Below are 27,924 nucleotides of genomic sequence, written 5' to 3' on the forward strand. Positions count from 1 at the left end.
CACTCAACTCCCCCGTCCCCTCAGAAGCACCAGGATCGTAGACGATCTGGGACAGATGCAGCAATGACAGGGGAACATGCCCGACTGAGTCACCCGGAACCAGACATGCTCGTAGAGGAACCAGGTTCGTTCCCCAATCACCCGCCGGCTAAGCCTCGATTCGCCGTGTGCCTCGTAAGGCTGCCTGAATCCTCCATCATCGATCTTCAAACCGTCACATGAAAAAAGTAACTTGAGGAGCAGGGGCCAGATAAGCGCGAAGCCATGTCGGGCCAAGCGCAGGTCGACTGCTCAAACAGCAACAGATGCAATGAATCCATCAGGGACAAAGTGGAAGAGGAATAGATGCGGTAAGTGGAGGGGAGGCAGCCGCCTTGTGGGCGATGATGCACAGCCACTGCACCTCGCCGGCGAACCAACTGTGGCTAGTGTCGTCACTTACAGCGGCCAACCCGGGAGGGCATCAACTGACTTTCTTACGAGGACACACAGAAAATGACAGAAACGATGATGAGTGCACAGAAAGTCAATCACCATTACGGAATCATCATTGCCGAAGCGAGTTGATTCAGTTCCATCAACATGTAAAGCTGGGCGAGCGACCTAGTAGAGCTTGAAACAACACTCGCAATACTTGATGCAAGATGGAACTCCGCCTCTCCAACTCGTCATCGGCGTCACCCTCTCCACCTCCTTTCGAAATGTCAGTGAATCTCTCTCTCTCTCTTGCAGATCGTGACTGCATCTGTAAACTTTTACTTGAGAAAAACACCATAATTACACAACTTGACCAACAGAGAAGAGTGAAAAGGGGGCAGACCCGAGTGACAGATCAACAAGTCTGTTTCCTCCCAAACGAAGGCATAGAACCCCCCCCAGACAGATTCACCACCGGAGGAATGCCAAACGGAAACCCAACAGGCTTCGGCTGCCCATACACCGGAGCACCTCCAGCCTGAGGAGGCACGACGCCCGTCGTCGTCGTTCCTCCCGTCCAACGAGACGAAATCTCAGGAGGGAAATTGTTGACCTCGGGCACCGCCGCTGCCTGGGACGACGAAGCCGCAGACAGACTCCTCTGCTGCGTCCTCTCCCTCCAAGTCCTGCTCCGGCCGCGCTTCTTCTGCCTGTCCTCGGGCACGACAACCCAGAACAGCTGCGTGTCGCGCTCGAAAAAGTCCCACCTGGGCACACCACCACCGGCCTGTCCGTCCTTCTTCTTCTTCTTCTTCTCCTCCAGCCTCGTCATCTTCTTCACTGTCGTCGGTAGTGAAGCTCCCGCGGCGTAGGCGATGAATCTCAGAGACAGCCCTCTGTCTCGGGAAAGGGGCAAGTACTCGGATTTCCAGCTGCTGCTTTTGGAGCTCCGGTGAGAACCCCCCGCGGCGGAGGGCAGGTGGCCGTTGGTTGATGAGGATGAGGTTGAAGTGGATGAAGGGGAGCGCAATGAGGAGGGCATGTCGGCGATTGGAGAGACAAGGCTGGTCAAATTGATTCAGTTTCGATGGAAATTGGAAGCTGGTTGTTTCCCGTCATCGATGTGAGCTCCTGTTACCGCCCTGGCTGAACAAGCAATGGGGTCAGATGGTGGACTTACGAAACAGAATTGAAGGCTGATTCTATACACCTTGCCGACCTCCACGAACAGACCTTTGGTAAAGGAAGAGAGGGATGGAATCCATCAGTCTTTTATCAGCCCCTTGTAGCTGTCGCACGACTGTCTGTCTGTCTACCTGTCTGTCCGTCTACAAGCTGCTCGTTTGCCGCCAGCAGTGAATGCGTGATGCCGCAATGCCGCCCTCTTCCAAGCTCCCAGCCGCAAAAGACAACCTCCGTACGAGCCCGGCAACCTGCTCTGACGCGCGGCCTTCTATCATGCGTCATGCCAGCGTACAAAGACACAAGTAAGATTAGAAGAAAAAAAGAAATACAAGCCGGGAATCAAATCGCCGGACGGGTAGTGTAGTGTGCAAGCTGAAAGACATGATTCACGGCTCGCTAATTGCAGAAACTCCGCGATCATCAGCAGCAATATGCACGTCTCCCATCTTGCTTGTGAGACCAATTCACAACAGTCAATAAATCACCAACGCACTGCATCTCGCGTTGGCTTGCGTTCTGCACGATTTGCTGCATAGGGATAGCGATGGAGGGGTTTGAGGGGGAGGGGAAAAAAAACACCTGGGCTGCAGATGTGCGACTTGTGAGCCAGCTTTGAATGGGACACTGCATGTGAATGCCGATGATGGCTGCAAACAGCTGGTCTGCACGCCTGGTTCGTTCGTCTTGTTTCCTCTGGTGATGCGAGGTGGACAAGGAGGGGCCACGATGTGAAGAGGTCGGGATGCAGACACCCGGGTGAGACTGAGCTTGGAACAAGGGTATATCAGCATGTTGTGTGAAGTAGCAAATGTCGTCATCCAATTCATTTAGATCCGTAGTAGTGGTAGTAGTAGTAGTAGTAGTATATACGGTAAGGAAAATGTCGGTAAATCCAGCGACCATGGGGGGTTTCAAATATACAAGTAGTTCAGACATCCTCTTGTTTATTCCTGGGAGGCGCGTGTTGTTCCTGGGTATCGTATCATCATCCCTTCCATTCTTCGTAGGGCTTCTGTTTGCTCTCGTCCTTGCATGTTTTTGACCATTTCTCTCCGTCTTTTGCGCTCTCAGAGCCGACTCCCGCCATAATGAGACAGATTATAGATCGTCGATGAAGACGCCCTTGGAAATGGTTATGGTGCCAATGTCGGCATAACCAATATCAGACGAATTGAAGCAGTTGGTGCCGTTGACCTCGGGGATCCGCTTGTCGCCCGGCTCGACAAAGGTAATGTCGACGCACTGATTTCTGTTGGTTAGCATTTCATCCTTGACCAGCTATTGACGGGGACAACGCACCGAGAACAGGGCAGCCCCGTGCTGCGCATTCATGAGCACCTGGATCGTCGCGTTGACGCCCGCCTTGATGCCCAAGTCGGCCGGGTTCGGAATCTGCACCTTGTCGAGGCAGACGGTGCCCGGGAAGGGGTTGTTGCTGGGCCCGACGATGGCAAAGGGCGGCACGATCTGGTGCTTCATCTCGAGCGGTCCGCCGTCGGGCCCGTCGGTGCCGAGGCCCAGGTTGACCTGCAGCGTGGCGATGGCGTGGCCGACGAACCAGCCGGGCTGGAAGGAGATGGGGCCGCCGGTCGTGGGCCAGTACGTGCGGTTTGTGGTGAGGGGGATGCCGCCGCCTGTATTTGGATCGCGACGTTAGCTGGTTGTTTCCACGACGGAATATTTGGGACTGGCTTGGATCTTCTTACAGGGATACATCCACTGCATGCCGTAGGGAAACGTCTCGTTGGTGATGAGGTTGTCGCCTCGCCAGCCGGGATAGACAATGACGGTATGCGCCCACGAGAGCAGCGGGAGGGCAAGCAGGCAGGAGATTGCCGCAAGCAAGTTCCTCGCAGCCATGATTCTTGCTGATTTCAATGCCGATTCCTCGACGTCTGATAAAATAAAGTATGTGGGTGCTGTATTGTCGAAAGTGGAAGAGATGCTGTTGGTCGCGTCGATTCGGAAGTTTTTAGTGTTACAGTCGATGTAACGGCGTTTCGTCAGAGGTCGCTGGCTTTTAGAGACGGGCGCGCTCGGATGATGATATCATGGCGATGAGGATGGGAAGGGGATTAAAAAAAAAAAAAAAACCAAGCAAAGATGCAGGAGGTTATGGGCGAATGGTTTGAAGGAGAGAAAAAGGACGAGAGAGGGAAGAGAGAGGGAGAGAGAGATGACATGGAGAGAATAGAGTGTCGCATGAAATGGAAGAGCGCCTATTGAGGCACCAGACGTTATGTATGTTGACTCGGCTCGGCAGACCCCCATTAGTAAGTTGGAGTACACCAAAAACCTCCACGCAACCCGTCCATCCGCCCAGCAAAGATCCTTCGACTCTAACCTCCTCATCTCCATAGCCGCCTGGGCCAAAAATCCGCCCCCCCCAGCATCTTCAGTATTACAGATTCGTTCACAGGGGACCAGGCAGCCCCAAGAAGCGTGCAGTCAGACGGCCCAATGGCAAGGCAGGCTGCCGCTCCTCGCGACTCCAGAGCAGTGGATTCCCTCGGCAGGGCGACCAGGATCCGGCTTCGACGCAGGCGCTTAAGTGGACTTGGGTGCGATGCGACGCGAGGCTATTAATAGGAATCAGATGCATTAGCTCCGGACGAAGTACATACAGCAGAAGCAATCCCTGCATTTTCGCCTCTCAAAGCGGAAACATGGTTCTTGTTATCCCTCATTACAAGTCGAACCAAAGCTCTGGGTCTTGGCTGTTCCATCTGAAGCCATCGAGGCAAATCGAACCGGCCAAAACCACATGGCAACCAATCTCAAGAAGCAACAGTGTCTTTGCCTCTTCTACCTAAGTAGGTACCTTAGTGAGGATAGATCTACCTACATACTTCGTCCCAACAGTCCTGCAAGGCTATATAGGGCAAATCAAGGCTGCTCATGGCCACGGCATGCAACATGCACACCACCCGAACGGCATCGAGGACCAAGCGCTAACTCGGCCGAACTGCCCGCTAGGTACTGCAAACTTTTAGCTCCGGCGCCAAGCAGCCGGCTGGCCAGGTACAAGTTACGCCGGGATGCTTTCTTCCCCGGTAGCAAAGTGTCCACCTTGCTTGAATTCGATGCCACAATGTGCGCGTCGTCGAGCTCTGGCTCAACATCGAATGTATATGAGGAGCATGCAAGAAATTCTTGGGTTAATGCTCTTTTACAGCCAGCTGGAAACTCGCCTCGTAGCCATCTGCCATGTAGGTACCTACCTGCTGGTAACGCCGGAACGCGGGCATCAGAGCATCAGAGCATCATCGAGACACAGCATCAACTCGGAAAAAGATGCAACACCAAGCCTAAGCCGATGGACCTAGACATACCCATGTAAATGTTCTTCATCAGCAAAGTAATAGCTCACATCGCCTCCTCTCCATGTCCATCAGATATCGACTTGCCAAGAGTCACAGATGGCACATGGCCCTCCGGTTCTCCGCCTTTCAATCTACATGCAGCTTCACCACCACCCAAACATCCTATATACCGCTGGCAACACCATCACTATCCTTGTACAGGCAGCTGCATGTCACTCTCCATCTCTTGCATGCGTCGGAGATGAAGCCGTCTCTAAAAATAGCACTCGACGAACCCTCCAAGCGGCGGCTGCATCATATGGCGCTTCTCGGCTGCAACTACTGTACATGCATCTTTATCCTGAACGGCACAGCACTCTACCCAGGGTGACCTCTGATCTAAACTTCATATCCTGCAAGTATGGGATGCCTCTGATTCTTCTACTTCGCATGTGACTGCTAATTTCCGAGGCACCTGCCGTGGCGAGGGGGGAACCACACATACACCCTCGATGAACACAATAAACATGATCAATAACACTCTTCTCAGACCATCTCAACTCGGCACAACAGTTCGTCCGCTGGTAACTACGATACCACTGATGCAGCTCGCAGTATCCATCACCACGATCCATGCACCCATCACCACCTCCAGGGCCCCCCATCAGTCGTCCTGCTCCTGCTCCTGCTCCTGCTCCTGCTCCATCCCCTTGACTCCCGCCTGCAGAGCCTTGAACCGGCTCCAATCGTAGCTGTCTTGCGCCAGAGACCACGCAAAGACACCGCCCAGCTTCTTCGGCAGCACAATCTCCGAAAACTTGCGAGCAATCAAGTCGGCCGTGTCCCAGGTCCAGTACACCTCCTCGTCGGCATCCCACCACCACTGGCCCCCCAGTTCCTCGTCCGCGACGCCATTCGTCACGGCGTGCTCCAGCTTGCCGGCATACGTCGACGCTTCAAAGGTGATGGCTCCGGACACAAGCGAATCGCTGCCGTCGGCGTTCTCAAGCAGGGCGGTTGGGCAGCCGGTGGGAGTCGTGCACTCGTAGCCGGATTCCGTGGTGAACCACTTGGCGTAAAAGGCAAAGCCCAGGTTGATCTTCTCGGGCGACAAGCCGCGGTCAATGTACGTCTCGATGGAGTCGAGGGAGCCGTTGACGCTCGTGTGGTGCGTGGTTTCGCTCATGCGGCGGTTCATGAGGTCGTAGGTCATGATCTGAGCAGTGTAGCTGTCAGTGGGATTCATACGACGAGGGCATCCCCAACTCACATTGACATAGTCGACAATGTCGTTGATCTTGGCCACGTTCTCGGCTGTAAAGCCAATCATGTCCTCGACCCTGGCCGGCACAGCAATCGACAGCTCAATGTTCTCTGGAATGGCCTTTCTGATGGCCTCGAGGAACAGCGGGTAGGCTTCAATTTCCCAGACCTTTTCCGAGTTGGGCACCCGCTTGTAGTCCTCGCCATTTCCCCCGGGGTACTCCCAGTCAATGTCTTCCAACACAATCAGCTGATGTTCTCACGACACATGTACGCCTCGACCGCCCAAACTCACCAACACAATCATAGCCCAGTCTCTTGATGGTTTCAGCCACATTCTCAGCGTATGTCTGCCGCGTCTCGTCCGTCTTTGCAGCAGCATCGAAGCCGGTCGACTGTCCCCAGCCGCCGACGGCCAGGCAGAGCTTGGTGCCGTTGTCGAACAGAAGGCGGACCTGGTCTGGTGCCATGAATGGCTCGTACCAAGTGCCCGAGTTGAAAATGACCGAGTCGGCAAAAGCCGTCGTGACGTGGGTGACGCCCGCAGTCACGGGGTGATCAGGCAAGCTGTCCTTGTGCCATCTGGCAGCGTCGTTGGCACGATGGGCAGCGTCTTTTTGAGAAGAGAGAGAAACTACTTACTGATCAAAGTACATGACAAACCGAGGCTTTGCCAGAGCGCCCGTGGCAGCAACGGCCGCCGCCGCAAGAGTCGTCGTGATCCGCATCTCGAGGTTGAGCTTGAGGCTGAAGAAGGACGAGAAGTTGTTGTTGATATATGCTAATGATGTTGATAAAGCTGCACTTTTCGGAAAAATAAAAACAAAAAAACAATCGAGATATATTGTTCAAGTTCTTTTTTCGTTGCACCTACCAATAGAAATCAACTCGAACACGAGGAAGTCGCTCGAATCTTGTGCATCGCCGCCCCTTTTATGCTCGAGCAGCACAACGCAGGTTACTTCCCTCGACAGCCGACATCATGAAAGCGTTTTTTTTTATCTCATCGTTATCCGCCTTCAATTCGTTTAGAGTCCCCGAAACTCCAATCATCATTGTTTGTCCCCCTTGGCCTCGGCGCGGATCTTTCCTTTGTGCCACGGACGGCCGAACAAGAACGGATGTAAGCGAGAGCTTCCACGCAGAGATTCAAGCTCCGATGTTTGCATCAGGCGCCACGGGTGGCAGTTTCTTGATCATGAAACCGGCAGTGTTTGCTACGCCCTTTTTTTAATCTGGACATCTTAGATTCTTCCAGGTAATCAAGGGAGTTGGATCTGCTTACCCTTGGGATGATTGATGGAGATCCCTCCAAGGACATGAATGTATGCCTCCCTCACGAAACCACTCGATCTAATCACACATCCCCCTCTTCACGACATTCACCATCCCCTCCCCCTTCTCCCTCCTCCCCAAATTCTCCCTCAAGATCCCCAACGCCCGCAAAACAGTCTGCTGCGCAACGCCACTCACATGCGGCGTCACAAACACGTTCGGCATCCCCCAGAGCTCGCTCTCCGCAGGCAACGGCTCCGGATCCGTCACGTCCAGCGCCGCCGCCAAAAGCCCTCCTTCTCCCCCCCCAGCAGCCCCCTTCTTCAGCGACGCAATCAGCGCGTCCTGCTCAACAATCTGGCCCCGCGACACATTCACCAGGATAGCCGGGCCGCCGCTGGCATTGAGCACGGCGAGCTCTTCCTCACCAATGAGGTGCTTCGTCGCCGGCGTCAGCGGCAGCGCAAGCACGAGGACGTCTATCCCCTGGCCGAGAAACGCAGCCAGCTCCTCCTTGGACTGCCCGTCAAAGTACGCGCTCGGGATGGACCCATCGGGATCTCCCGCCCCGGGCTGGAACCAGTTTCTGTCTCTGCGATCCTCCGCCGTGACCCGCGGCCGGGAATTGTAGACAACAACGTCCATGCCCAGAGCATGAGCCAAACGCGCCACCTGTCGCCCAATGGATCCATACCCAACGATCCCCATCCTCTTCCCATCCAGAGTAAACGGCGCCGGCTCCTCCGGCGCCTCCTTTCCCCAGACTTTCTCCCCCTGCATCTCCCGGAACAGAAGCAGCCGCCGCGTCAGCGCCAGCACCGACCCGACCACCCACTCGGCGACCGCGATGCTCGACGCCCCCGCCGACGTCGTGATGGCCATGCCGGGGTCCGTGAAGGCCGCCTTGTGGGAGACGTGGTCTGTCCCCGCGACGGCGAAGTGGATGTAGCGCAGGTTGGGCGCGTCTGAAGGGTCCGGGACGAAGCCGAATGTTGCCAGGCAGGTTGCTTCACGCAGGATTTCTGTACAACCACATATGTAGAAGATGGAGGAATTAGCAAAGAGAGCAACCGAAGCATGGGTATAAGGAGAGGAGACATTGTGAGACATACCGGGCGGAACGTCCACGTCTTGCTTGAAAAAGGCTTCGGCGGGCTTCACCTCATGCCGCACGTACGTAATCTTCATGTCAGGAAACGCTCCATGAAGGGCCTCTATCAGAGGTTCAGGCTTCGGAAAGGGAAGTGTCATCAAGAGATGTTCACCCATGGTTATACGACGACTTGTAAATGAACAGATATTCCCAGTACAACTTCAGCCAGTATCTATCGAACAATTCGGAAGACATCCAAAGATTGCAGAAATGTTCCTCTGTATCTCGCAAATCGAGGACTGCCACTTCAGCCAAAGCTCATATTTATAATTATACTCGGGCATTCTTCATATATCTGTTCAGCTAGGCCAACCATCTATAAGCGGCCGTGAGCGGACAGAACCAAGGTTGAGTAATCACTAAAAGCGTCGCCATCAAGACAAAGGCTGCAGATACACTATGCTGACAAACACTTGCCTTTCTCATCAATATGATCACGATGGGCAGGCAGCCGTGTTAGCCGAAGGGGGGAATGTAAATGATGTAAATGCCTTAACAAGAGTCATTGCGATTAGTAGTTTGTTGGGGTAGTTTGTCAGCTCTTGTTGGCCTCGAAAATAGATTTCTAACCTCAACCTTTGGCGTACCAAGATAGTCTGACTACATGTAAGCACTCCTCGAGTGTTCGACCATATGTCTGTTGTCGATTTCAACAACAGAGTGGTGTGCAATTTCATACCTAGTATCAAACTGTCATCCACGTCAATGTAAGCCAACACAGGGTACATTTGCATGATAGCGGCAATGACAAAAACAAGCAACAAGTGAGGACAGAAAGGGGGTGAAAAGCAAAGAAACCGACATCGAACCGCCTCACAGGCCCAATCCGTTCATGCCTCTTGCAAGATTCTCAATCTCTGTCGCATGCCTCATCCCCTCTACCGCCTGATGATTCTGCCCCCCTATCCTGGCTCCGCACTCGGGGCATCTCGCTTCCTGCATGGGCATTCCGCATTCCCCAATGGTAAACGGATGATTATTCTCGCACGTGTACCAGTGTCCGGTGCCCGAAAACTCTCTCGTCATTGCGCTATACACTGCTCGCATTTCTTCCGCCGTGACTCGACGGTAGATGCCGCCGTTGATCAACATCTCAACGTTGCCAATCTCTCCCTGGAACGAGGCCGTGGAAGGATACTGGGCCAACAGCGCCCGAGCTTGCTGGATTTGGCTCAAGGCCTCTTCTTTCAGATTGCCCGCTGTTTGCTCCTTCTTGACTCCCTTGTGAGCAGACCACATACTGGCGCTCTCGTCAAACGATAAGCACAAACCGCAGAGCTGCGCGGCAAAAACGTGGCCCTGTACTTCTTCCCTCGCGTACTTGAGCAGACGAGACTGTTCAATGAGCCTGACGGAATCAGACCAATGGACGGACAGGTCCAGCTTGACTTCCGTCTCTGCCTGCGCCAGGCCTCCCTGCGTCATCCAGCGATGAAAGTCAAAGAGGATCGCAATCTCACACTTGAGCAACAGAGCGTCTGCAAGGAGTGATCCCTTGACCTGAATGACAGATTCGTCGTACCGAAACTCTTCTCGGCTCGCCTTGTTTTGGCGGTTGGCAAACTGCACAAGGTCCGCCACTTTCTGGAACGGCTGCTCTTCCTGCCGAACATTCTTGGCATGCGCCCCAATCTGCCTCCAGAGCTCGATGATGCAGTCATATCGACCCTTTCCCACGATTCTCTGCAGATCTCGAAGCTGTTTCAGCCTCGGGGCAGAGCCGATCAACTGTCCACCTTTGAGCGCCGAGGAGGCTGCATTGTCCTGGGCGCCTTGTCCAGCGGTTGCTTGCGCAAGCTTCTCCTCTTCCTTGATTAATCGATCTGCCAGGGAGAGGTACTGCTCATGCGACCAGGCCAGAAACTTCTTGGTTGACTCGTCCAGTATGGCCCGCCGCACGATTCGACCGTATCTGGCAATGTTTCGAAGAGAGCCCCGGCAGGTTGCGCAGACCGGGATGCCCGACTTGTCCAACGAGAAAGGCTCCGAAGTCTTGCTCAGCCGTGTTGGATGGCCTTCCTCATCCATATCGTAGTACGTCCCCATGCCCATCTGGCCGTCCATTGACGAGGTGGTTAAGAAGTGGCCACAGTCTGGGAAAATGCAAGGCTCCTCGTCCAAATCGATCTCGTGATATTCCTTCATCTCGAGAAAGTCGACGCACATGGACCTCACGGCTTCACTGGCACACTGTTGACAGAACGCTTTGTCAGGACAGGCCTCTCCGCAGAGTGAAGGACCTACGCACTTTGTTAGCCTTCGATTGCGCAGGACAGGAAACAAGAACCTAGTCAGAAGAGACTTACACTGATGGCCACAGTCCAGGACTCTATCGCAGCGTCTCGAGCACGGAACCCAGTCGCATGGCGCAGCGCATGGCATTGTGCACCTCGTATGAGGGCAACTCGAATGGCAAGTATTCTCCGCACAGGGGGCACAGGGCTCGTGGCACGCCTTTGGGCATCTCGAATGTCCACAGCGCACCTCACAGGTGGCTTTACAAGGAGGACATTTAGCATCGCCGTGGCAGCGTTCAGAGCAGCTGTGCTGACATGTCGAATAACCCCGGCCGCATCTCTGTGTGCAGATGCCGTGGTTCTGCTGTGTGATCTGCCCGTCTTCTCGGCGGTTGCATCTGAAGCAAGGACTCTTGCACGTGTGGCCACACTTACGGCTGTGGCCACACATAGCAGTGCACTGATACGTCGCAGTGGTCACGTCTTCGTGGCATCGCACCTCGACCTCATGGCTGCAGCCCGGCACCGTCCGCCTGACGAGGACACGACATCGAACAGCGGAGGGATCTTGATTCTCCCAGCACTTGGGCGAGGACAGCCGGTGGCCGCACGGGAGCAAGAGATTGGTCTGTTTCAGCTCGACAGTGCACTTCGCTGGACACGACTGACCGCATCGCCGAGGACAGGCGTGATCGCAACCCTTCCGTGGCCTGGGACAGGGCTCGAGGCATTCAACGACGTTGTGCAAAACGTCCGAGTGACATCGTCCGGTACAAGAATGGCCGCAATGAAGTCTCTTGTCGCACGGCAGATTGCATCCGCTCTCAGGAGAAAACTGCAGGAAATGGTCAGGCTCTGAGACGCGGATTGGCGTGTCCGGATGCCGGCTGCACTGGAGCTCCAGGCTCGTGCCCAGGCGGCCGCTTGCCGTCAGCATATCAATGACCTGCTCCCACATGGGGACGTTGTAGTATGTGCTAGAGTTGCCAATGATATACATGCCGTGCTTTGCTCGCGACAACAGAACATTGATCCGGTTGGAAGTGCTGAGAAAGCCACACCTCTTTTGCAAGTTACTCCGGACAAGGGAGATGATGATGACCTTGGCTTCCTCGCCCTGAAAGTTGTCAACAGTTGCGGCCCTGACGCTCTTGAGAAGAGTTGTTTTGCCAGACTGTTTCCACTTCGCCGTCGTTGGGGCTTCTCCGTCTTTGTCTTCAAAGTCTTCCAGTTCAGCGAGATCGCGGTCGTTGAGGCAAATCTCGAACATGGATTGCATGCGCCGCCGTAACTTGTGTAGCTGACCCAGGTATGGCGTAATCACTGCAATGTCGTCTTGGGAGTACTCTCCCTGCTTGACGAGATGAGAGATGAGGGACACGGTCAACTCAACTTCGAAATCATTCGAGTGGGATGTATTCAAGGGGTCGTGACTGGCCGCGCCAGCTTCTAGGTGCTCATGGTGAAGCCAAAAGAGCCGCTCCTTCATACCGACTACCTTTGGATAAGCCAACACATTCTCGCCATCTTGCAAGGACGGATACAGCGTTGACCTGATGAGCTCAGATATTGATGGGTGCATTCTTCTCTGGGTTTCCAGCGTGCTGAATGGAAGCCGCAAGTCTGTCAGGTGCGGCGGCTCAACAAGCCTTTCGAACAAGGACGTGTCCAGGGAATACTGCCTGCCCCGGGGATTTGTGCTTTGAAGCTCGTAGTCTTGTATCTGCGGGCGCAGCTGAAGATGATCACCGATCAAGATGGCATGTTCGATCGAAGGCAACAGTGCCGTCAGGATGTGAGCCTCCAATACCTCTCCAGCTTCCTCGCAGAGCATGACCTTGCATCGTAGCTTTCGGAGAAGGTCCAAGTTTTTGGCCAGGCCTGTTGTTGTCACTCCGATAACATCAGCCTGTTCCAGGCAGCGCAAATCCACATCGCTGCGCACACGACCACGCCGCTCCATCAGCCTGGCGTACTCTTCTTGAAGGCCAGTAATTTCCCGAACGATGGGAGCCACGATGCTGTCTAACCAGTCTCTATGCAAGGCCTGGCGCTCGGCATTGGTCATGGCGTGCAGTCTCGTCTCCCTGAGAGCCCCGATGCGTCGACACTGCGTGTTGTCACGCGAGCCACCCGTGAGCCACCGCCGCAGAGCCTTTTGAGGTGCGTGGCCAACCTTCTGCCACCCGTCTTCTTCCATGCCGAACAGCGCGTCATGATGCCTAGGAAAGTGGTGTGCGAGAAACATCTTGATAGACTGTGGCGAGTCCGATGTCGAGAGTCTGCGTAGCGACTCCTGCATGCTGTCTTTGAGCTCATTCAATTCCTGCTGTATATCCCAGAGGCTGCCTCTTTCCGATCGTGTGCGGTCGCTTTTTTGGGCTACCACTCGTAGGTTGAGGGTTTGAAGCCTCTCCGACTTTGATCGGGAGCCAACGCGGATAATCTTGGCGGTCCCATCATCAAGAAGATGTTCGAGGAGCTGATCCAGTGCATGATTCGTGTAGCAGACGCACAATATGGGCCCTATACTTGTCCTCCTCTTGTTTGCCAGTAAGACTTTGATAATCTTTTCGCCGCTATAGCTTTTGCCGGTGCCAGGCGGGCCTTGGATGAGGGACAGTTCCCGTGACAGGGTGTTCAAGAGGGCAGAGGATTGTGTACGGTCGAGGGTTGTTCGTGATTCAATCAGCCTTGGATTCAGGGGCCGCTGCGGCGAAACAAGCAACTCGGTCTTATCGTTCGTGATACACCTGATGTCGAAGGCAAAGCCAGCTCTCCTTGCGTACAAAGGGGGCTGCAGGTCGACTTCTGTGGTAGTCACATTTGTAGGAGCCAGGAGATCAACAAATGGCATTCTGGGCTTCTGAGACATTTGCTTCAGAGCATCGAGGGTATGCTTGAAAGACGCCAGCAGAATGCCAGGGAACTCGACGAGATATTTATGGCGTGACGATCCTATGCTCTTGTACCAGTCAAGGGCTTGAGTAACGTCATCTTGATTTGAATCGATGAGCTGTAGATTGACGTGCAAGTAGCTCTCGTTATCTGAGAGAGTCAATGGCTCGCTTTTTTGTGGTGCCTCCAGATCCTCGTCCGCTGACTTCTTTTCAAAGCGGTCCTTTTTGTCGTCCTTGTTTCTCATTGTGGACTCAGACACAATACAGAACATGACGGAATCGGTTCCATCCAAGACGCATACGAGTGCGCCGGCCTGGAGCCGCTTTGAACTCTCCCACCAGTCCCTTCTCTGTCGAGCGCTCAGCGCTCGCACCGCAGGAGGCTGCTCACAACGGACAATCAGATCCAGACCAGCGTTTGTGTCGAACTGAACGTCAATGAGAGTGGCAGAGCCGTATGTAAACGTCCGCAAGTTGTTGGAGTTTGTTTGGCGACCGATGCCGCCCGTGGCACCACGAATATGTCCGAAAGCATCGCGGACTGCATCTCGTAGCTGCCCGACTGTGTCTTCCCGTATGAGACGGAACTCTCTGTCAAGACGCCCACGAATGCCAGCAATGTGCCACTGAGAGCAGTCATTGGTTGGTAGGTATTCCTCTCGCGGCGACATGATTTCTTCGTACGTTGGCAGTATCTTGATGTGGGCGATGTTTGCGTGATCGTTGTTGTGCCTTGGCCCTCCCAGAGACAAGCGGCCAGGAAGATCTCGGGTCAGCGTAAAGGTCTCTTGCGTCACAGAAGCTTGAGGTCGTGTCGCTAGATCCGGCAGCTGATCCCCAATCTGCAGACGCTGACGAATGTAATGGAGATGCTTCTTTGCTTGTAGACGATGGAGCATTTCTTCTGGCTCTTCTGGCTTATCCAAAGGACTGGCCAAGCTGTTGGCAAATTCCGAGAAAGCCTCATTGATGATGTTTGTAGTGTTACAGTCCAGCATCTTGGCCAGTACTGCAAGAGATAGCTCGACTGCCTCGATGAGGGATCCCTGCGATGAGGTGGGTGGCCATTGTTGAAAAAGCGAGACAACGTAGTGCAATAGCTTGTTCATCCTAGCACCTCCCACTCCGACGAGGAAGTTGAATATGGCTGCGACTTCTTGCTCCAAGACAGCAGAGTCGACAACACGAGGATGGGTAACGAGCTGAAACAGCGGCTTGATCTCCGTCTCCCAGAGGCGAATGCCTGTTATGGATATATTGTCCACTGGGATGTGCCGGTCAATTACGTCTTTGACGAAAGACAGACCAGCTTCGGTGACGAGAAGCCTGATTGTCTCCTGGGCGCCACCGACGTCCCCATCCATGAGCTCAACAGCCAGGCTGAGAAACTGACTGACTATGGCCTGCGAGGGCCGGGCAGTATCTTGCCCGCTCTTGAGGATTCGCTTCCATTTCGACAGCTTGCCCTCCGATGGGCGATCGTATCTGTTGCCGGGAAGGCTTGAAGGGGCGCCGGGATGCCTCCCATTTGGCTGTCGGATCGTTTGTGTGCTGCTGCCCGCATCGTGCGAAAACTTGCACCGCGCTCCAAACTTGCAGGTGTTATTTCGTAGAAAGTAGAAGCATGGCTTGAGAGAGCCTTCAGACGGTGTGGTGGGTGGAGTGGGATAGGCCCGGAAGCTGGAAAACAAAGGATATATAGGTAAGCACAAGGAGCAAGATGGGGAAACACTGAAGATGACTTACTGGTTTCTCGACATTATCGCGGCGTAGGAGTATTCAGAGTCTCAAGGTGCTGTCGACAGTCCAGAGCTGAAGAAGTTTTTGTGGTTCTTTGCGAGTGAAGATGGTGAACACGGGGCGCAGGCAGTACCGGGCTGTAGAAGAAAGACGATGGAGAAGTCGCCTGAGAAGTGAGGGGGGAGTGAAATGAACCGATGATGATGAAGAGAAGATAAGGGAGGGCAGAGGAACGAAGCCCAACGGTTTCAGTCACTTATCAACAGTGCAGGCAGACAGGCAGAAGTGCGGCACATGCAGTTGGCAGCCTATGGGTGCATGTTTGAAGCGGGAGGCCTACAACCTGAAAGTGAATGCAGCTGCGTGCATCACCGCCGGCCTCCCGCATCTGCGTGAGCAACAAATTGTCCATCTCGGCAGCCTGACGGAAACACAGACGAGTCACTGCGTTGATACTCGGGCCAGCAGTCGTTGAGGATGGAGATGGAAGATGAAGGAATGCCTCCAGAACTCCCACTTTCTTACCTCATCCACCTGATATCAAATGATACCTGGGTACTTGGAAGGGAGAGGCCTGGCTTCATGTTTGCTTGACGTCTTACTGCACATCGTCTCCCCTTCACTTCAACCCTCTCGGTGAAAGCAGCTGGCCATCACAGAGCCCAAGAGCCTCGCGTAGTAGACTGTAGTGATAGGTATCCAGATATGGAATCCTCCGGGGTTGGCGAAGAGGAGAAGATTGCTCGACCTATCATGCACGCCTCCCTATGCGGAGACTTGACAACTATTGGTCTCAGATATCGACACCGTGAAGCCACAGCAATCTGGAGTCGTACAAAGGTCAGAGATATGCATGCAAGCCCAAAAGCATGCATTGCGGTCAAGCCTTGGGCATGGCAGGCTGATGAGGTGCCGAGCCTTATTCCCTTCCTTGTCACACGGTCTGGCATCAATGTTATATGTGTCGACTGGGTAACCGAGGAGTGCTCATCTCCAAGAGATTTCGGACCAGCTGATAATCCATCGTCCTGGAACCACTGCATCCGCTGGAAGTATAGGCACGGTTCAGGATCTATGAGGCATCAACTCTTTTCGTATCGAATGGATCAAGTGCCAGGCGAACCAAGCATAATGTATGTGCGAGCCTCGAGATCTCTTGAGCTTGACAGGCAGAAGAGCACTGCTCGACAGTATCGCTACTTTGTATGTTCTAGCTCCACCCCCAACTGTCAAGCAATGTGTTCAGCTTGCCATCTCGTTGTACAGGCTGCTGGAAATGACCTACTCGTCAAGACCAAGTCCAGACAGTTCATGCCCGGAGAGCCATTGTGCGCAACTTTGTCGGCACTGGTCGCAATCAGGTTAGGTGATGCCATTATTGGATGGTTTTGCTGTTGAGCATCAGACATCTTCCCAAGAATGGCAGCACAGTAATCTCAAGGGTTTGTGCAGGGGGGCTCCAAGATAAGCAGAGAATATGGTCAGCTTTGGCACCTGTCACAACACCAACGATCCATGTCACCCACAGTCCCCCGTATTCCCCCATCGATCCTCTTGAGAGAGATACGGGCAGATCGATATTGATCCAGGCGGGAGAACAGAGCCCTTGCCATCGTGTCCGGAAGAGTGGCAACCGGCTATCGGCAGCCGTCTCCGGCCATGCAGCCTATTTGTTCTCCTCATCTTGCTCGCTTGCCTCCAGCAGGTTTCTCGCCTCGCCAAGTCCGACGACACCTGCCGAAGGGGCCCCTGGCGTGGCTGTACTGCTACCTCGTATAAGTCGGGGAAGTATCAAGATATAGTACCTAGCACGCATCAAGGAGCAAACAAAGTTCAACCTTCTCAGCCATGTTGCCTCGCGTGATGATCCAAGCTTGTCTGACATGTGATGGGAAACGAAAATGTCAAGACTTCGTCACCTCATCATTTCATGGAACATCGAAAGAGTTCAAAAAAGACACGACCATGTCCGTCCTCTGCGCCTCAGGGGCCAAATGCACGCAAGCCTCCCGCTGTTAGTGCTGGTGTCCTCTGTGTCTGTGCTGAAGCTTGCCGACGGGAGTTGAGCCTGTACTTGTACATGTACGACTGCGGCCTGGATCCGCCGCTGACCACGCCAAAGAATGCTCGCCAATGGCACGGCGCCGGTTCCTCTTTATCTGGATCCCCTAGTCCAGCTTGGGCTAGACGGGCCCCTCTCGCCCACGAGATGCGAAACTTACCGTGTCACCGAACTGCCGTTCCAGCAGGATTTTCGCTCGTTGGCGCCCGGGATTCAGAATGTTAGCGCTGCATGAGCGCTGCATTTCAGTGGGCGCTCAGGGCGCCGGGCCCCATCCCAGCCGCTCTGGCATTCTGTGGCTCTGGCACTGGCACTGGCACTGGCACTGGCCTGATCTTGACCCGACTTGCACTGGAACTCGATCCAGTTCTGTTTCGAATCTCGCGATCCGGCACACTTTGAGCTGGCTTGATGCCAATTGAGCGCTCGCCTTGCACCGATTGCCATCATCGGCGGGCCAACGCATTTTTGATACGACAGTCGCTACATCTACGAGATTTCACGAGAGCGCGCGTTTAACCGGTCGACTTGAATCACTTAGCATCAACCACACGCATTCTCAACACCACCGATCGACTTGCATCGTCCTTGGCAAAGCGAATTTAGGCATTCCCATCTTCGTCTCGTCGTGTCGCCGTCGCCGTCTCCTCCTCTACGAGCCGATCTAAACGCTATACGCGCTCAATCCGGCGAGGACGCCGACAGGTGCCGTCTGCGGCCTCTCAGAGCCGCTGCGCTTCATCTTCTCCTGGCCTCGCCCTGACCGGACCGTCGTCGCCGTCGCTGCAGTTCCATCCATCAATCCGACGCCTATCTTTACGCCGTCGCGATGGACCCCTCCAAAGGAAACCCCTCCGAGTCCAACAGGAAGCCTATCCAGGGACGGCCGCCAAGGCAATCTGTCGATGACACCGAAGATCAATACGCCTATGATCTGGCCGCGGCCACCGTAGCTGACGGCTTCCGGCCTACAAATCTACCACCAACCGATGCTTCATCGCCGCCTTCGACCCCGAACGATCCCACCATCGCCTCACCGGACTCCTCGCAGGCTCGACTGCTGTCCCTCGAACCATCCCACCAACAGCCTTCGCCCTCTGCTGCTTCTAAACCACATCCATCCACGCCTGGCCGCCCCTCAAGCGCAATCAAACCGCCACGACCTCACGACTCTCTCACGCTGCGCAACGATGGCTCGACTTCTCTGCAAACCGGCCCTTCATTGTCGTCATCCGCGGACATGCCTCAGATACGGCATCAAGGCCCTTATCAAGGTCCCACCAGCGCCTCACACCCGTATCAAATGTATCTGCAAAGGACATTGAGCGACGCCACGGCCTCCGCAGATCAACCTGCCAGCCGCAACTCATACGATGGCCCTCGCGGTCCGGCTCATCCATATGCTCTCTATCCGCAGAACATTATGACGACAGGCGACGAGACCCCTCATCAGATACCTGTCGGCTTTACGACATCTGGCCATGGATACCAGAGGCAGATTGGCCCGGACGGAGAAGAAGCAGGCGCTCTGGTTGGGCCCCTAGGGCACACTGAAGAGTTACCTCCTTACACGAGATACCCCGAGCACGGTATCGTGTCTAAAACGCCGGCAGCAGTTGCAACAGCAGTAGCAGCGGAAGATGGTATGGCGGGGACTGAGAGTCCAACAACTGGGACGATTGCCGGCGCTGGGGGCATTGGAGTCGCGACACGGAACCCTGAGTTTTCTTCCACCGAGGAAGACCTTCAGCCTTCACAGTCCAGGCCTTCTACCCACAGTCGGCACGACATCAACACTGCCGCACAGGGTTCAGCAGAGAAGGCCCCGACTACCAAGTGGCAGCAAGTTGCGAAAAGGAAGCTCTGGGGCATCGTGCCCTACTGGGCCATTTGTATGCTCTTCATCGGCGTTCTTCTGATTGGCATCATATTGGGTGCCGTCATAGGAAGTGTTTTGTCGCGGCATAAACCACGCCCGCCTGGGTATGACTCCCCTTTCCTTTCCTCACTATTATCTCCTTATGCCCATGGCCATCTCGCTAACATGTCCAACAGCGGACCGAGTGGGAGTTACCCGAGCCCTACCCCAACGCCGGCACCAGACGTGATTCCTTTAACCAGCGTCCCTCTTGCTCTGCCTCGGCTGCCTGTTGGCAACTATGCGATGCCACCCCTCACCACCAACCAGTCGCCCAACGCGTGCCTTAGCGACCACACCCAGCTTGCTGCTTGGAGCTGCAACCTGCCTTACAGCTACTATCAAGTCAACGTCGACGTATCTTCGACGCAGAGGGACACGTCATGCTACAATCTCAGTCTCAAGGCCATCAACCCCGTGGATGCCGAGTTCCTCTGGGGAACGCAGCCTCCCAACGTCTATAGCAAGGGCATGATACTTGTCAACGATACCCAAGAACCCCGCCGTGGCCCGGCGTGGTGGCTGCAGGTCACCTACAACAAGGTCGTTGTCGTCCAGGAGGATGAATTTCCTGCAAAGGCCAAGCGCTGGAGCATTCTAGGCCGCTCAACCGTCGCCGAGAACGACCTGATTCGAAGCAAGAGCAGCGCAAGCATCGGAGCCAAAAATGGCGACAAACCCTGGATATGCACATGGCCCGACACCACGCTCGAGGTCTTCATCTATCCCATCCAAAACAGCACCAGCCCACCAGCCTCCCCGACCGCGACCGCGACCGCGACCGCAAGTTCTGCGCCCAACCCATACCCTACGGACGGCTTCCACCCATATCCGAAATCGATGAAGTTCATCGAGCGCCGGATTGCCGAGGACGCTCCCAAAGCGTATTGCCGCCAAGTCCAGATTTACAACCAAGGACGCAGCATGAAGAACCTGACCGACAGCTTTGGCAACCCCATCGTGGTCGACATCGAAGAGGACCTTGACCCAGATTCGGATTCGCAAATGGCCTATCCGGTGAAGCGGGACAGACGCCCGCTTCGCAGGAGCTGGAGCGAGCATTGGGTCACTCAGCAGGCGGTAGAACTGACGCCCTGCGGTTGCGTGTGGTGGGCCAGCAATCCTCAGTAGATGTCGCTCGGTCCTCTGATTTCATATTTCTCTCTTTGCCTCCCTGGCTCCTTGCTTACAGGTTCGAGGGGGGTAATCCTCATCATGGTGTTGGCGTTATTTCGAGCTGAGCGGTCCTGTTCGTCTTTTCCATTTATTCTTTCACATCCAAAGAAGAGCAAATGGGCTCTTACACATCCTGGCGGTTGTTTTATCAAGCTCTTTACGGCGTTGACGGGAGCTGGAGGCGCTCATCTTCTCGTGGCTCATCTGGTTCTATCGTGTCTTTCACTCATCTTCTGGCGGATGCGGCGTTTTGATCCCAGCGTGCAGGTTTTTGCGTGGCTGCTTGTTTTTCTGCGTGTATATAGATACGACTTTAACCTCTTTTTCCTTTTGCTGGCGCTTTGAAAGCGTGATACGAAATGAGATGAGGACTTTTTTTGCGGACGACTTCAAAAACTCACGGTGCATGGAGCTGGGTTTTGGGCCAGCTGGAATATACGAGCCTGGGGGAAGAAGCGACTGAGAGCCGAGTTGTTTCGAATATGATCTTGTGATTTGGCCTTTTGAAATTCTACGTGGTGTGCATGTACATACTGGTATCAATTCGTGATGTGGTATGGGTGATTTCATATAGGAGATGTATTCTATACACCAGCATCCTTATGCTACAACCTTTCTATATAGGTCTCCGCTTTTGCCGCCTCTCAATCCGTCTCTGTCCCGAGAGAAGGGGGCAAATTAAACGATAGAGATCCAAAACATACATGTCATGGTCGATACTTAAGCAAGGCAGTTCCCCTAGATCCAACATTCGCTTCCCAAGAAACGCCATGCTCCAAACTGCAGAAACAAAGCACACCCCTATCTACCCTTTCAAACCACAAAGACAGGATAAGAGAGAGAATTGGGCGACCAGAGAAAAGAGACAAAAGAGATATGTCAAAACGAAGTCTGACCCAGATATGCAGCACACGACTTGAACAAAGTCCCCGAAGAACCCCCAGGCAGCGACCCAGAAGCCGTGGCGGCAGACGGAGTCCCGAGTCAGGTCGCCACGGGCTGCACCGCCGGAGTGGTCTCCCCAGTGCCGCCCGTGGAGCATATCTCGTCGCCCACAATGTCCTTCCTGCCGTCACGGAAGTCCCGCATCAGGGACAGAAAGATGGAGTTTTGCCACTTCTCGCCGCTCTCGTGCTTGACCGCGTCCAGCAGCTTCTCGGCGGCCTCGGCGACGGCGGACCTGCTGTTCTGCGCGTCTGCTGCCGGCTCCTTTTCAAGCTCCGGCTCCGGCTCGGGCTCATGAAGCTGTTCTCGTTCCAGCTGCAGCTCCTGTTCCTGCTCCATGGCGGGTGAGAGGTCGAGCTCCGGCTCTTTGGAATCGAGCGACAGGGTACCGATCTCGAGCGCTTCGACATGCGTCTGGCGCGAGGCCTCGATGGCGGCGGCTACTGCTTCGCTCTCCTCCAGCTCGCGGGCGATCTGGTCCATGGCGGCGTCCACCTCCTGCATGTTGCCGGCCCCGTGAGCCGACATCCACCGGGACATTTCCTGGTCAAAGTCTGGCTCCGCCGCCGCGGCGCCGACCGGAGGGCTGAACACGGACTGGCTGAACGCAGATGCAAAGTTTGGCTGCGCAAAGGCAGGCTGGAAGCTCGTCTGGGCCGGGGAATGGCTCATCTGGCGGGCTGGCGCGAGTGCCGGCGCCGGTGCCCGCTGCTGCTGGGCTGTGAAGCGGTTGAAGTCGGCGGCCCAGTTGCTCGCGGTCGATGCCGGCGCCGGCGTCTGCATCTGCATCGGGCTGCTGGAGAAGCTGGGATGGGCTGCTGCGTGTGGTGGCGCGACCTGTGCAAAGGGCAGCGAGGGCGTCAGTCTGGTCGTGGCGTCGCTCTCGAAGCCGGGTAAGGCAGATGCGCTGCCCATGAAGGCGCCAAAGGCATCTTGCTGGCCCTGTGCGTGATGCAGCGGTGATGAGCGGAATGACTGGTAAGAGAGGTTAGTACCGTCATGAAAAGCCGTGATACGATATCACGAATAGCTGGGAGTGATGAACCGGGGAAGTGCTCACGCTCTGGCCGAAAGCCCCTCGGCTCACATGTCTGTCTTGGTGGTGGCTGAGATCGCGAGACTGGTGGTCGATGAGGCGCTTGAAGGGCGTAGAGCCGCTGCAGGAGGCGTCTTCCATGTTTTTTTTTCTGCTGAATATGCAATGACTTGATGTTGTGATCCTCCTTTGCTTTCTCGAGAAAGAAGAGTAACGTGTTGAGAGTCTCGTTGTTGGCAGATGTATGAGATGAGGGTTGTCACAGCAGTTGTACGGGCCAAGTTATAGAGGGGCCGTGTTGGCAATAGCCTCGGCGAAACCGGGGGTGGCGGATCCGGGTACTTGTGAGGTACTCGTCCAGAGGAGCCCGAGTGCGTCCTATGCCTCTTTCGAGTGCTCATTGCAGTTCTCAATAATTAATCAGATTACGAGATGGCAATGACCTGTCAGGCCGTAAAGTACACTCTGAAATAACTACCTACTGTGAATGTATCAAGCATAAGAAGGCCGTTTGCTCTTTGGAGGGCCTGGGTTTGACCGAGGTGCGATGCTGCCATGAGAGGGTGGATCCGAGTTTAGACACGATCTGGTGAGCGCAGGTACAGGACGGGTACGTACCGTTGAGGTACAGCGGGCATGTGACGTCGAATTGGATGTTGACGCTCGATTATGTAATGCTTTCGCTGACAACGGAGTTCATGAGGTTAATTGTGATGTGTAGCAGAGGTGCTCTTAATATTGAATCGATCTTCGGACGAGAAAAGGTCATGTCCGAATTCTATCCTGGAAGGATGTATGGAGTGCTCGTTGACATGTAACATTCTATGGCGGAATGATCTGTTGCGGTGGAGCGGATGTGGTTGAAAATGACGATAGTCTCAACTCTCAGTAATCTCTTCACTAACACGGCATCATTCTTTGAACCTCTTGGTATTTCGTAGCATCGACATGGGCTTTTGTCCAATTCAGGAGACCAGGCATTGCTACGGATAATAAACTTGGCAAATCTGCAATAACACTTTGACAGCAGAAAGTGCTCAGAGCTTCACTCAGGAACACTTGGCGCCCACTGGCATGCAGCGGCATTCTTTAGCCGGGAGGGAATGCTGGAACGTGGTTTGACTTGCACGCAGCCTGTACTCCGTCGCACGTACCTTAGCCAGGTATGAGCAAGACCTTACAAGATTTGGGTGAAGCCTCCAGCGGGAAGATTTCAAAGACAAGGCATGTGTCAGTTTGAATTAGGCGGATGTCCGGAACAAGCTGCATGGCCTCTGCTTTTCCCGCTGCGCTACATGAACTTCTGCCGTGTGTATCCACACAGTCCATCTCCATTTAGCCTTGTTGAAGACGGGAGCATGAGGCTTACGGTACTTGCATGTTTGCCTTCATCTTGTGCTCTCCACGAAGCAACTACAGAGAGATTTCATGTGTACAGGGCACGCGACAGTCCGATGATGAAAAGACCCTTAGGGGCCGTACTTCGAGAAACAAGGGCTTTCGTACTCGGCACTTGTACGGGGCACTTGGCAGCTAGCTAGGTATTACAGGGAGCTCTCGGATGTCAAGGCAAGGCAGAGATGGTGCCAAGCAATCGGGACCAGCCGACGCTCTCAAATTTCGATATTAACCAATCTTGACATTTACGACTTCCGCCCGGTTGCCTCCAAGATGGGGAGGTGCGTGGACAGCAATGTCAGATTACAGCCAATTTGTGTGCTGCAAATAATGCCTTTGTATGTGGTCTTTTCAACTCGAGCTATCAAGAAATAGTTAGGCAGCTGCAGGCGGATAAGCGTGTCCCTCAAACGCTTGAAGCGCGATATCCCCTTGAGATGCTCATGCTGTGGTGTCAGCGTGCATGTACTCCGTCCTCGAGACTCAGATGGCAACCAAGTACCTTTTCCCAACATCTGCCACACTCCCCCTGAAATGCTTGGGCTTCCGGGGCCCAGACCCCTGCTGGAGGCTTCCCCGAGAGGCGCCTGATGACCCTGAGACTAACGCCCGACACTCCGTCGTGCCACCCCTTGCAGGTAGTAGTTGTACTTGTGCCAGCAATGCATTTTGTTAGCATTGACTTGACATTGACCAGTCCGTCCAAGGGGAAGGAGGCGCTACCAAGACGAAAAGTAACGACTCGCGATGTGCACGCTCTTCTCTTTTCTCTCTTCCATCTCTTTCACCAACTTCACTTCTCCTCTCTCCTACAAGCTCATGACAGCAATCGCAATTCTTCTTCACAGTGCCAATCCCACGCCCGCCTCCACTTGATCATCCGCGCCAGAAAGAAGTTGACCCAATCTCCATTCTAGCTGCATCGCTGGAGCGGAGAGCGTCCATGGCCAAACCCCGGTCGAGCCAAAAGAAGCAGGACGGCAGCCAACCAGATCCCGGACATGGGCGTCGACCAGGGCGCGGCACGAGCACGAGCCCATAGCAGACAAGACGTGAACTGAACTGAACCCCGTCCGGATGCCCCTTCATTAGCATTGCCTACATACTTGCTTGTACATACTTGCACTGCTGGCGGTGGTATTATTACCACTGCTAACTCGTACAAGTAGCGTTACTGCTCGCAACCCAGGACTATGTCCGCCAACCCTCATCTCCAATCCCTCGATCAGCCTCATCCTCAGTCTTCGTCTTCTCAGGACTCCCAGTCCCAATCTCAACCTCAGTCTCAATTTCGTCCCGACTCCGTTACGCGCCCTCGACGCCGCTCCTCCATCGCCATCGACACCGCCCTGACCGAGCCCTTCCCCGACTTCTCTCCCTCCGTCGTCACCTCAGCCGAGTTCGGTCAAGAGGGCGCCTCCACGAGCGCATCTGTACAGTCCTCGGCATATGCCCTTGCGGGAACCGCTTTCTCACCCGTGGCTTCCTCGCGCATCGGCGGACGGCCGAGCGTCAGCGCGGACATTGAGATGGAGCCCATTGTAGGACACAGGAGGCGCAAGAGCAGCGCTCTGAACATGCCCACAGTCGCCCCGGCGAGGCCAATGGCTGCCGGTGGAGGCAGAAAGCATCTTTCGGCCGGCCTCTCCGACCGCTCAGACCTGCTAGAGGAAAACGGCGGGAGCAGCAGCACATCGCCCGGCTCTGGAAACGACGACGAGGTGAGGGGGAGGCCCAGCTTCAGCGATGACGACCTACACAGCGACGAAGAGACGGGATTGAGCAACAAGGAGCGCGCCCGGAGACAGAAGAAGCGCCGGAAGATTACCCAGCTGGGCCAGCGCATTGCGCGCGACAAGAGCTTGTCGGCAGAAGAGCGCCATGAGGCAGACAAGGACGTTGTCAAGAAGCTGATTATCAACGTCGTCCTGATCCTGCTATGGTACTTTTTCTCTCTATCAATCTCGTTGGTAAGTGTGCCCGTTTCTGCAAGTCAGAAACTTCCCTTGATCTGTAAACAGTTCGTTTCTGACAGACATGCTTGCAGTATAACAAGTGGATGTTTGATAGGGATCGCCTCAACTTTGCGTTCCCCCTCTTCACCACGTCCATGCACATGCTGGTGCAGTTCGTCCTCTCAGCCCTCGTCCTCTTCTTCATCCCCTCCCTGCGACCACAGCGATCCCATACATCCGACATGGGCAGATCTCGGCACGAGACGGAAGCAAGCTCAACCATGTCCAAGTTCTTCTACCTCACAAGGGTCGGGCCCTGTGGTGCTGCGACTGGTCTGGACATTGGCCTGGGAAATACATCGCTCAAGTTCATTAGCCTGACGTTTTACAGTGAGTTTCTTTCCGTACGATTCTTGTCTTTAGACCCAATGACTAACAAACACCCTTCAAGCCATGTGCAAGTCCTCCTCTCTCGCATTCGTTCTCCTTTTCGCATTCGCCTTTGGTCTCGAGAAGCCCACCTGGCGCCTTGTTGCCATCATTGCAACCATGACAATGGGCGTTATCCTCATGGTGTTTGGCGAAGTCGAGTTCAAGCTCGGCGGTTTCCTTCTCGTCATTTCAGCAGCTTTCTTCTCCGGCTTCCGCTGGGGCCTCACCCAGATTCTGCTCCTCCGCAACCCCGCGACGTCGAACCCCTTTTCCAGCATCTTCTTCCTTACGCCCGTCATGTTCGTGACATTGTTCTCCATTGCCATCCCAGTGGAAGGCTTCGGGCCCCTCTGGGAGGGCCTAAAGGCCATCAGCGCCGAATGGGGCACCTTTATGACGCCCCTGTTCCTCCTGTTCCCGGGATGCATCGCCTTTTGCATGACGGCATCCGAGTTCGCCCTGCTGCAGCGTACCTCCGTCGTCACCCTTTCCATTGCCGGCATCTTCAAGGAGGTCGTCACCATCTCGGCCGCCTCCGTCGTCTTCAAGGACAAGCTGACCCTCGTCAACTTCATTGGCCTCGTCACCACCATGCTGGCCATTATCGCCTACAACTACGTCAAGATCAGCAAGATGCGCGAGGAGGCCCAGGTGCAGGTCCACGTCCGCGTCACCGACGTCGACGCCGGCATGAGCACCAGCGCCAGCGACTTTGAGAACGACGACAGCGCCGAGGAGACGGCCGGCCTGCTCCAGCAGGACATGGAAAGGGGCGACGCGCTGGTCACGTCTGACGGCGACATCCAGCCCAACGGCCTGCGGTCGTCGACCTCTCATCACAACAGAGATGCGTCGAGAGACCGTCTGCTAAGAAGGGACAGTTGAAGAATTATATATACGCTGAACGGGGCCTATGCACAAGCCCCCCTCATCTCATCATTTCGTTTGATAAACTGTCTGCTTTATTTACTCCTTTGCGCACACGCAACATCTACTGGCAAATGGACAGTATCTGTTATCGTTTTCTCAGCATCGAAGGAGATCTGGGCCGGGACAGGAATGCACTGGGAACACAGAAAATCGCCTTCCATAGTCATTTCTTTCTTTCTTCCTCTTTTCTTTTTTTTTTTTATTGTCACATTGTTGGTGGTCAGTTTTTTTCCCTCAACTAAGTACTATCTCGTTTCTTCAGGAAGGAATCGGGGAGAAGAAACAACGCAAAGAAGCTAGAGAAAAGGCAGACACAGGAAGGGATAGAGAAACTGGAAGAGACAGAGAACAGGAAGAGACCGAGACTAGAAGAGAGGGGGATGAAAGAGATGGTTATTCTTGAGGCACAATCAATCAGCATGCATGCATGACGGGAGAGCATAGACAAGACGGCTAGAGCACGGCTAGAGCAAGAACAGATACCCCATGTGGAATATAAAGGTGTATGCTGGACTGGACGAGGAGACGATTTCGGATTCATTTTGGCATTGATTATATAGAGAGAAATCCGAGGTCGTACGTGCAAGGTTCTCAGGAAAT

General features: G+C 54.6%; 8 protein-coding genes across 8 annotated transcripts; 2 read left to right on the plus strand and 6 right to left on the minus strand.

Moving 5' to 3' along the window:
• Positions 1-832: 832 nt before the first annotated feature.
• Positions 833-1,459, minus strand: CCMA1212_010634 (uncharacterized protein; the record flags this gene model as incomplete). The annotated part of the gene is made up of 1 exon (XM_073707670.1): positions 833-1,459. The coding sequence occupies one exon, from the start codon at positions 1,457-1,459 to the stop codon at positions 833-835; it is 627 nt and encodes a 208-aa protein (XP_073553833.1).
• Positions 1,460-2,700: 1,241 nt separating this feature from the next.
• Positions 2,701-3,462, minus strand: CCMA1212_010635 (uncharacterized protein; the record flags this gene model as incomplete). Its single annotated transcript, XM_073707671.1, has 3 exons — positions 2,701-2,844; positions 2,902-3,236; positions 3,309-3,462. 3 exons carry the CDS (start codon positions 3,460-3,462, stop codon positions 2,701-2,703), a joined length of 633 nt encoding a protein of 210 aa, XP_073553834.1.
• A 2,106-nt stretch (positions 3,463-5,568) lies between these two features.
• Positions 5,569-6,895, minus strand: CCMA1212_010636 (Chitinase 1; the record flags this gene model as incomplete). Its single annotated transcript, XM_073707672.1, has 4 exons — positions 5,569-6,120; positions 6,175-6,401; positions 6,463-6,749; positions 6,810-6,895. 4 exons carry the CDS (start codon positions 6,893-6,895, stop codon positions 5,569-5,571), a joined length of 1,152 nt encoding a protein of 383 aa, XP_073553831.1.
• A 625-nt stretch (positions 6,896-7,520) lies between these two features.
• On the minus strand, positions 7,521-8,711 carry CCMA1212_010637 (D-2-hydroxyacid dehydrogenase; the record flags this gene model as incomplete). Its single annotated transcript, XM_073707673.1, has 2 exons — positions 7,521-8,464; positions 8,555-8,711. The coding sequence occupies 2 exons, from the start codon at positions 8,709-8,711 to the stop codon at positions 7,521-7,523; spliced, it is 1,101 nt and encodes a 366-aa protein (XP_073553832.1).
• A 697-nt stretch (positions 8,712-9,408) lies between these two features.
• Positions 9,409-16,002, minus strand: CCMA1212_010638 (NFX1-type zinc finger-containing protein 1; the record flags this gene model as incomplete). Its single annotated transcript, XM_073707674.1, has 4 exons — positions 9,409-10,785; positions 10,902-11,230; positions 11,268-15,412; positions 15,998-16,002. The coding sequence occupies 4 exons, from the start codon at positions 16,000-16,002 to the stop codon at positions 9,409-9,411; spliced, it is 5,856 nt and encodes a 1,951-aa protein (XP_073553835.1).
• Positions 16,003-18,363: 2,361 nt separating this feature from the next.
• CCMA1212_010639 (uncharacterized protein) lies at positions 18,364-20,583 on the plus strand (the record flags this gene model as incomplete). Its single annotated transcript, XM_073707675.1, has 2 exons — positions 18,364-19,517; positions 19,590-20,583. The coding sequence occupies 2 exons, from the start codon at positions 18,364-18,366 to the stop codon at positions 20,581-20,583; spliced, it is 2,148 nt and encodes a 715-aa protein (XP_073553836.1).
• A 1,029-nt stretch (positions 20,584-21,612) lies between these two features.
• Positions 21,613-22,750, minus strand: CCMA1212_010640 (uncharacterized protein; the record flags this gene model as incomplete). The annotated part of the gene is made up of 2 exons (XM_073707676.1): positions 21,613-22,548; positions 22,634-22,750. The coding sequence occupies 2 exons, from the start codon at positions 22,748-22,750 to the stop codon at positions 21,613-21,615; spliced, it is 1,053 nt and encodes a 350-aa protein (XP_073553848.1).
• A 2,450-nt stretch (positions 22,751-25,200) lies between these two features.
• On the plus strand, positions 25,201-27,279 carry CCMA1212_010641 (uncharacterized protein; the record flags this gene model as incomplete). The annotated part of the gene is made up of 3 exons (XM_073707677.1): positions 25,201-25,977; positions 26,055-26,352; positions 26,414-27,279. 3 exons carry the CDS (start codon positions 25,201-25,203, stop codon positions 27,277-27,279), a joined length of 1,941 nt encoding a protein of 646 aa, XP_073553847.1.
• Between the last annotated feature and the right edge of the window lie 645 nt (positions 27,280-27,924).

Source organism: Trichoderma ghanense (assembly GCF_004382785.1).
Source record: "Trichoderma ghanense strain CCMA-1212 chromosome Unknown scaffold_28, whole genome shotgun sequence".
NCBI lineage: Eukaryota > Fungi > Ascomycota > Sordariomycetes > Hypocreales > Hypocreaceae > Trichoderma > Trichoderma ghanense.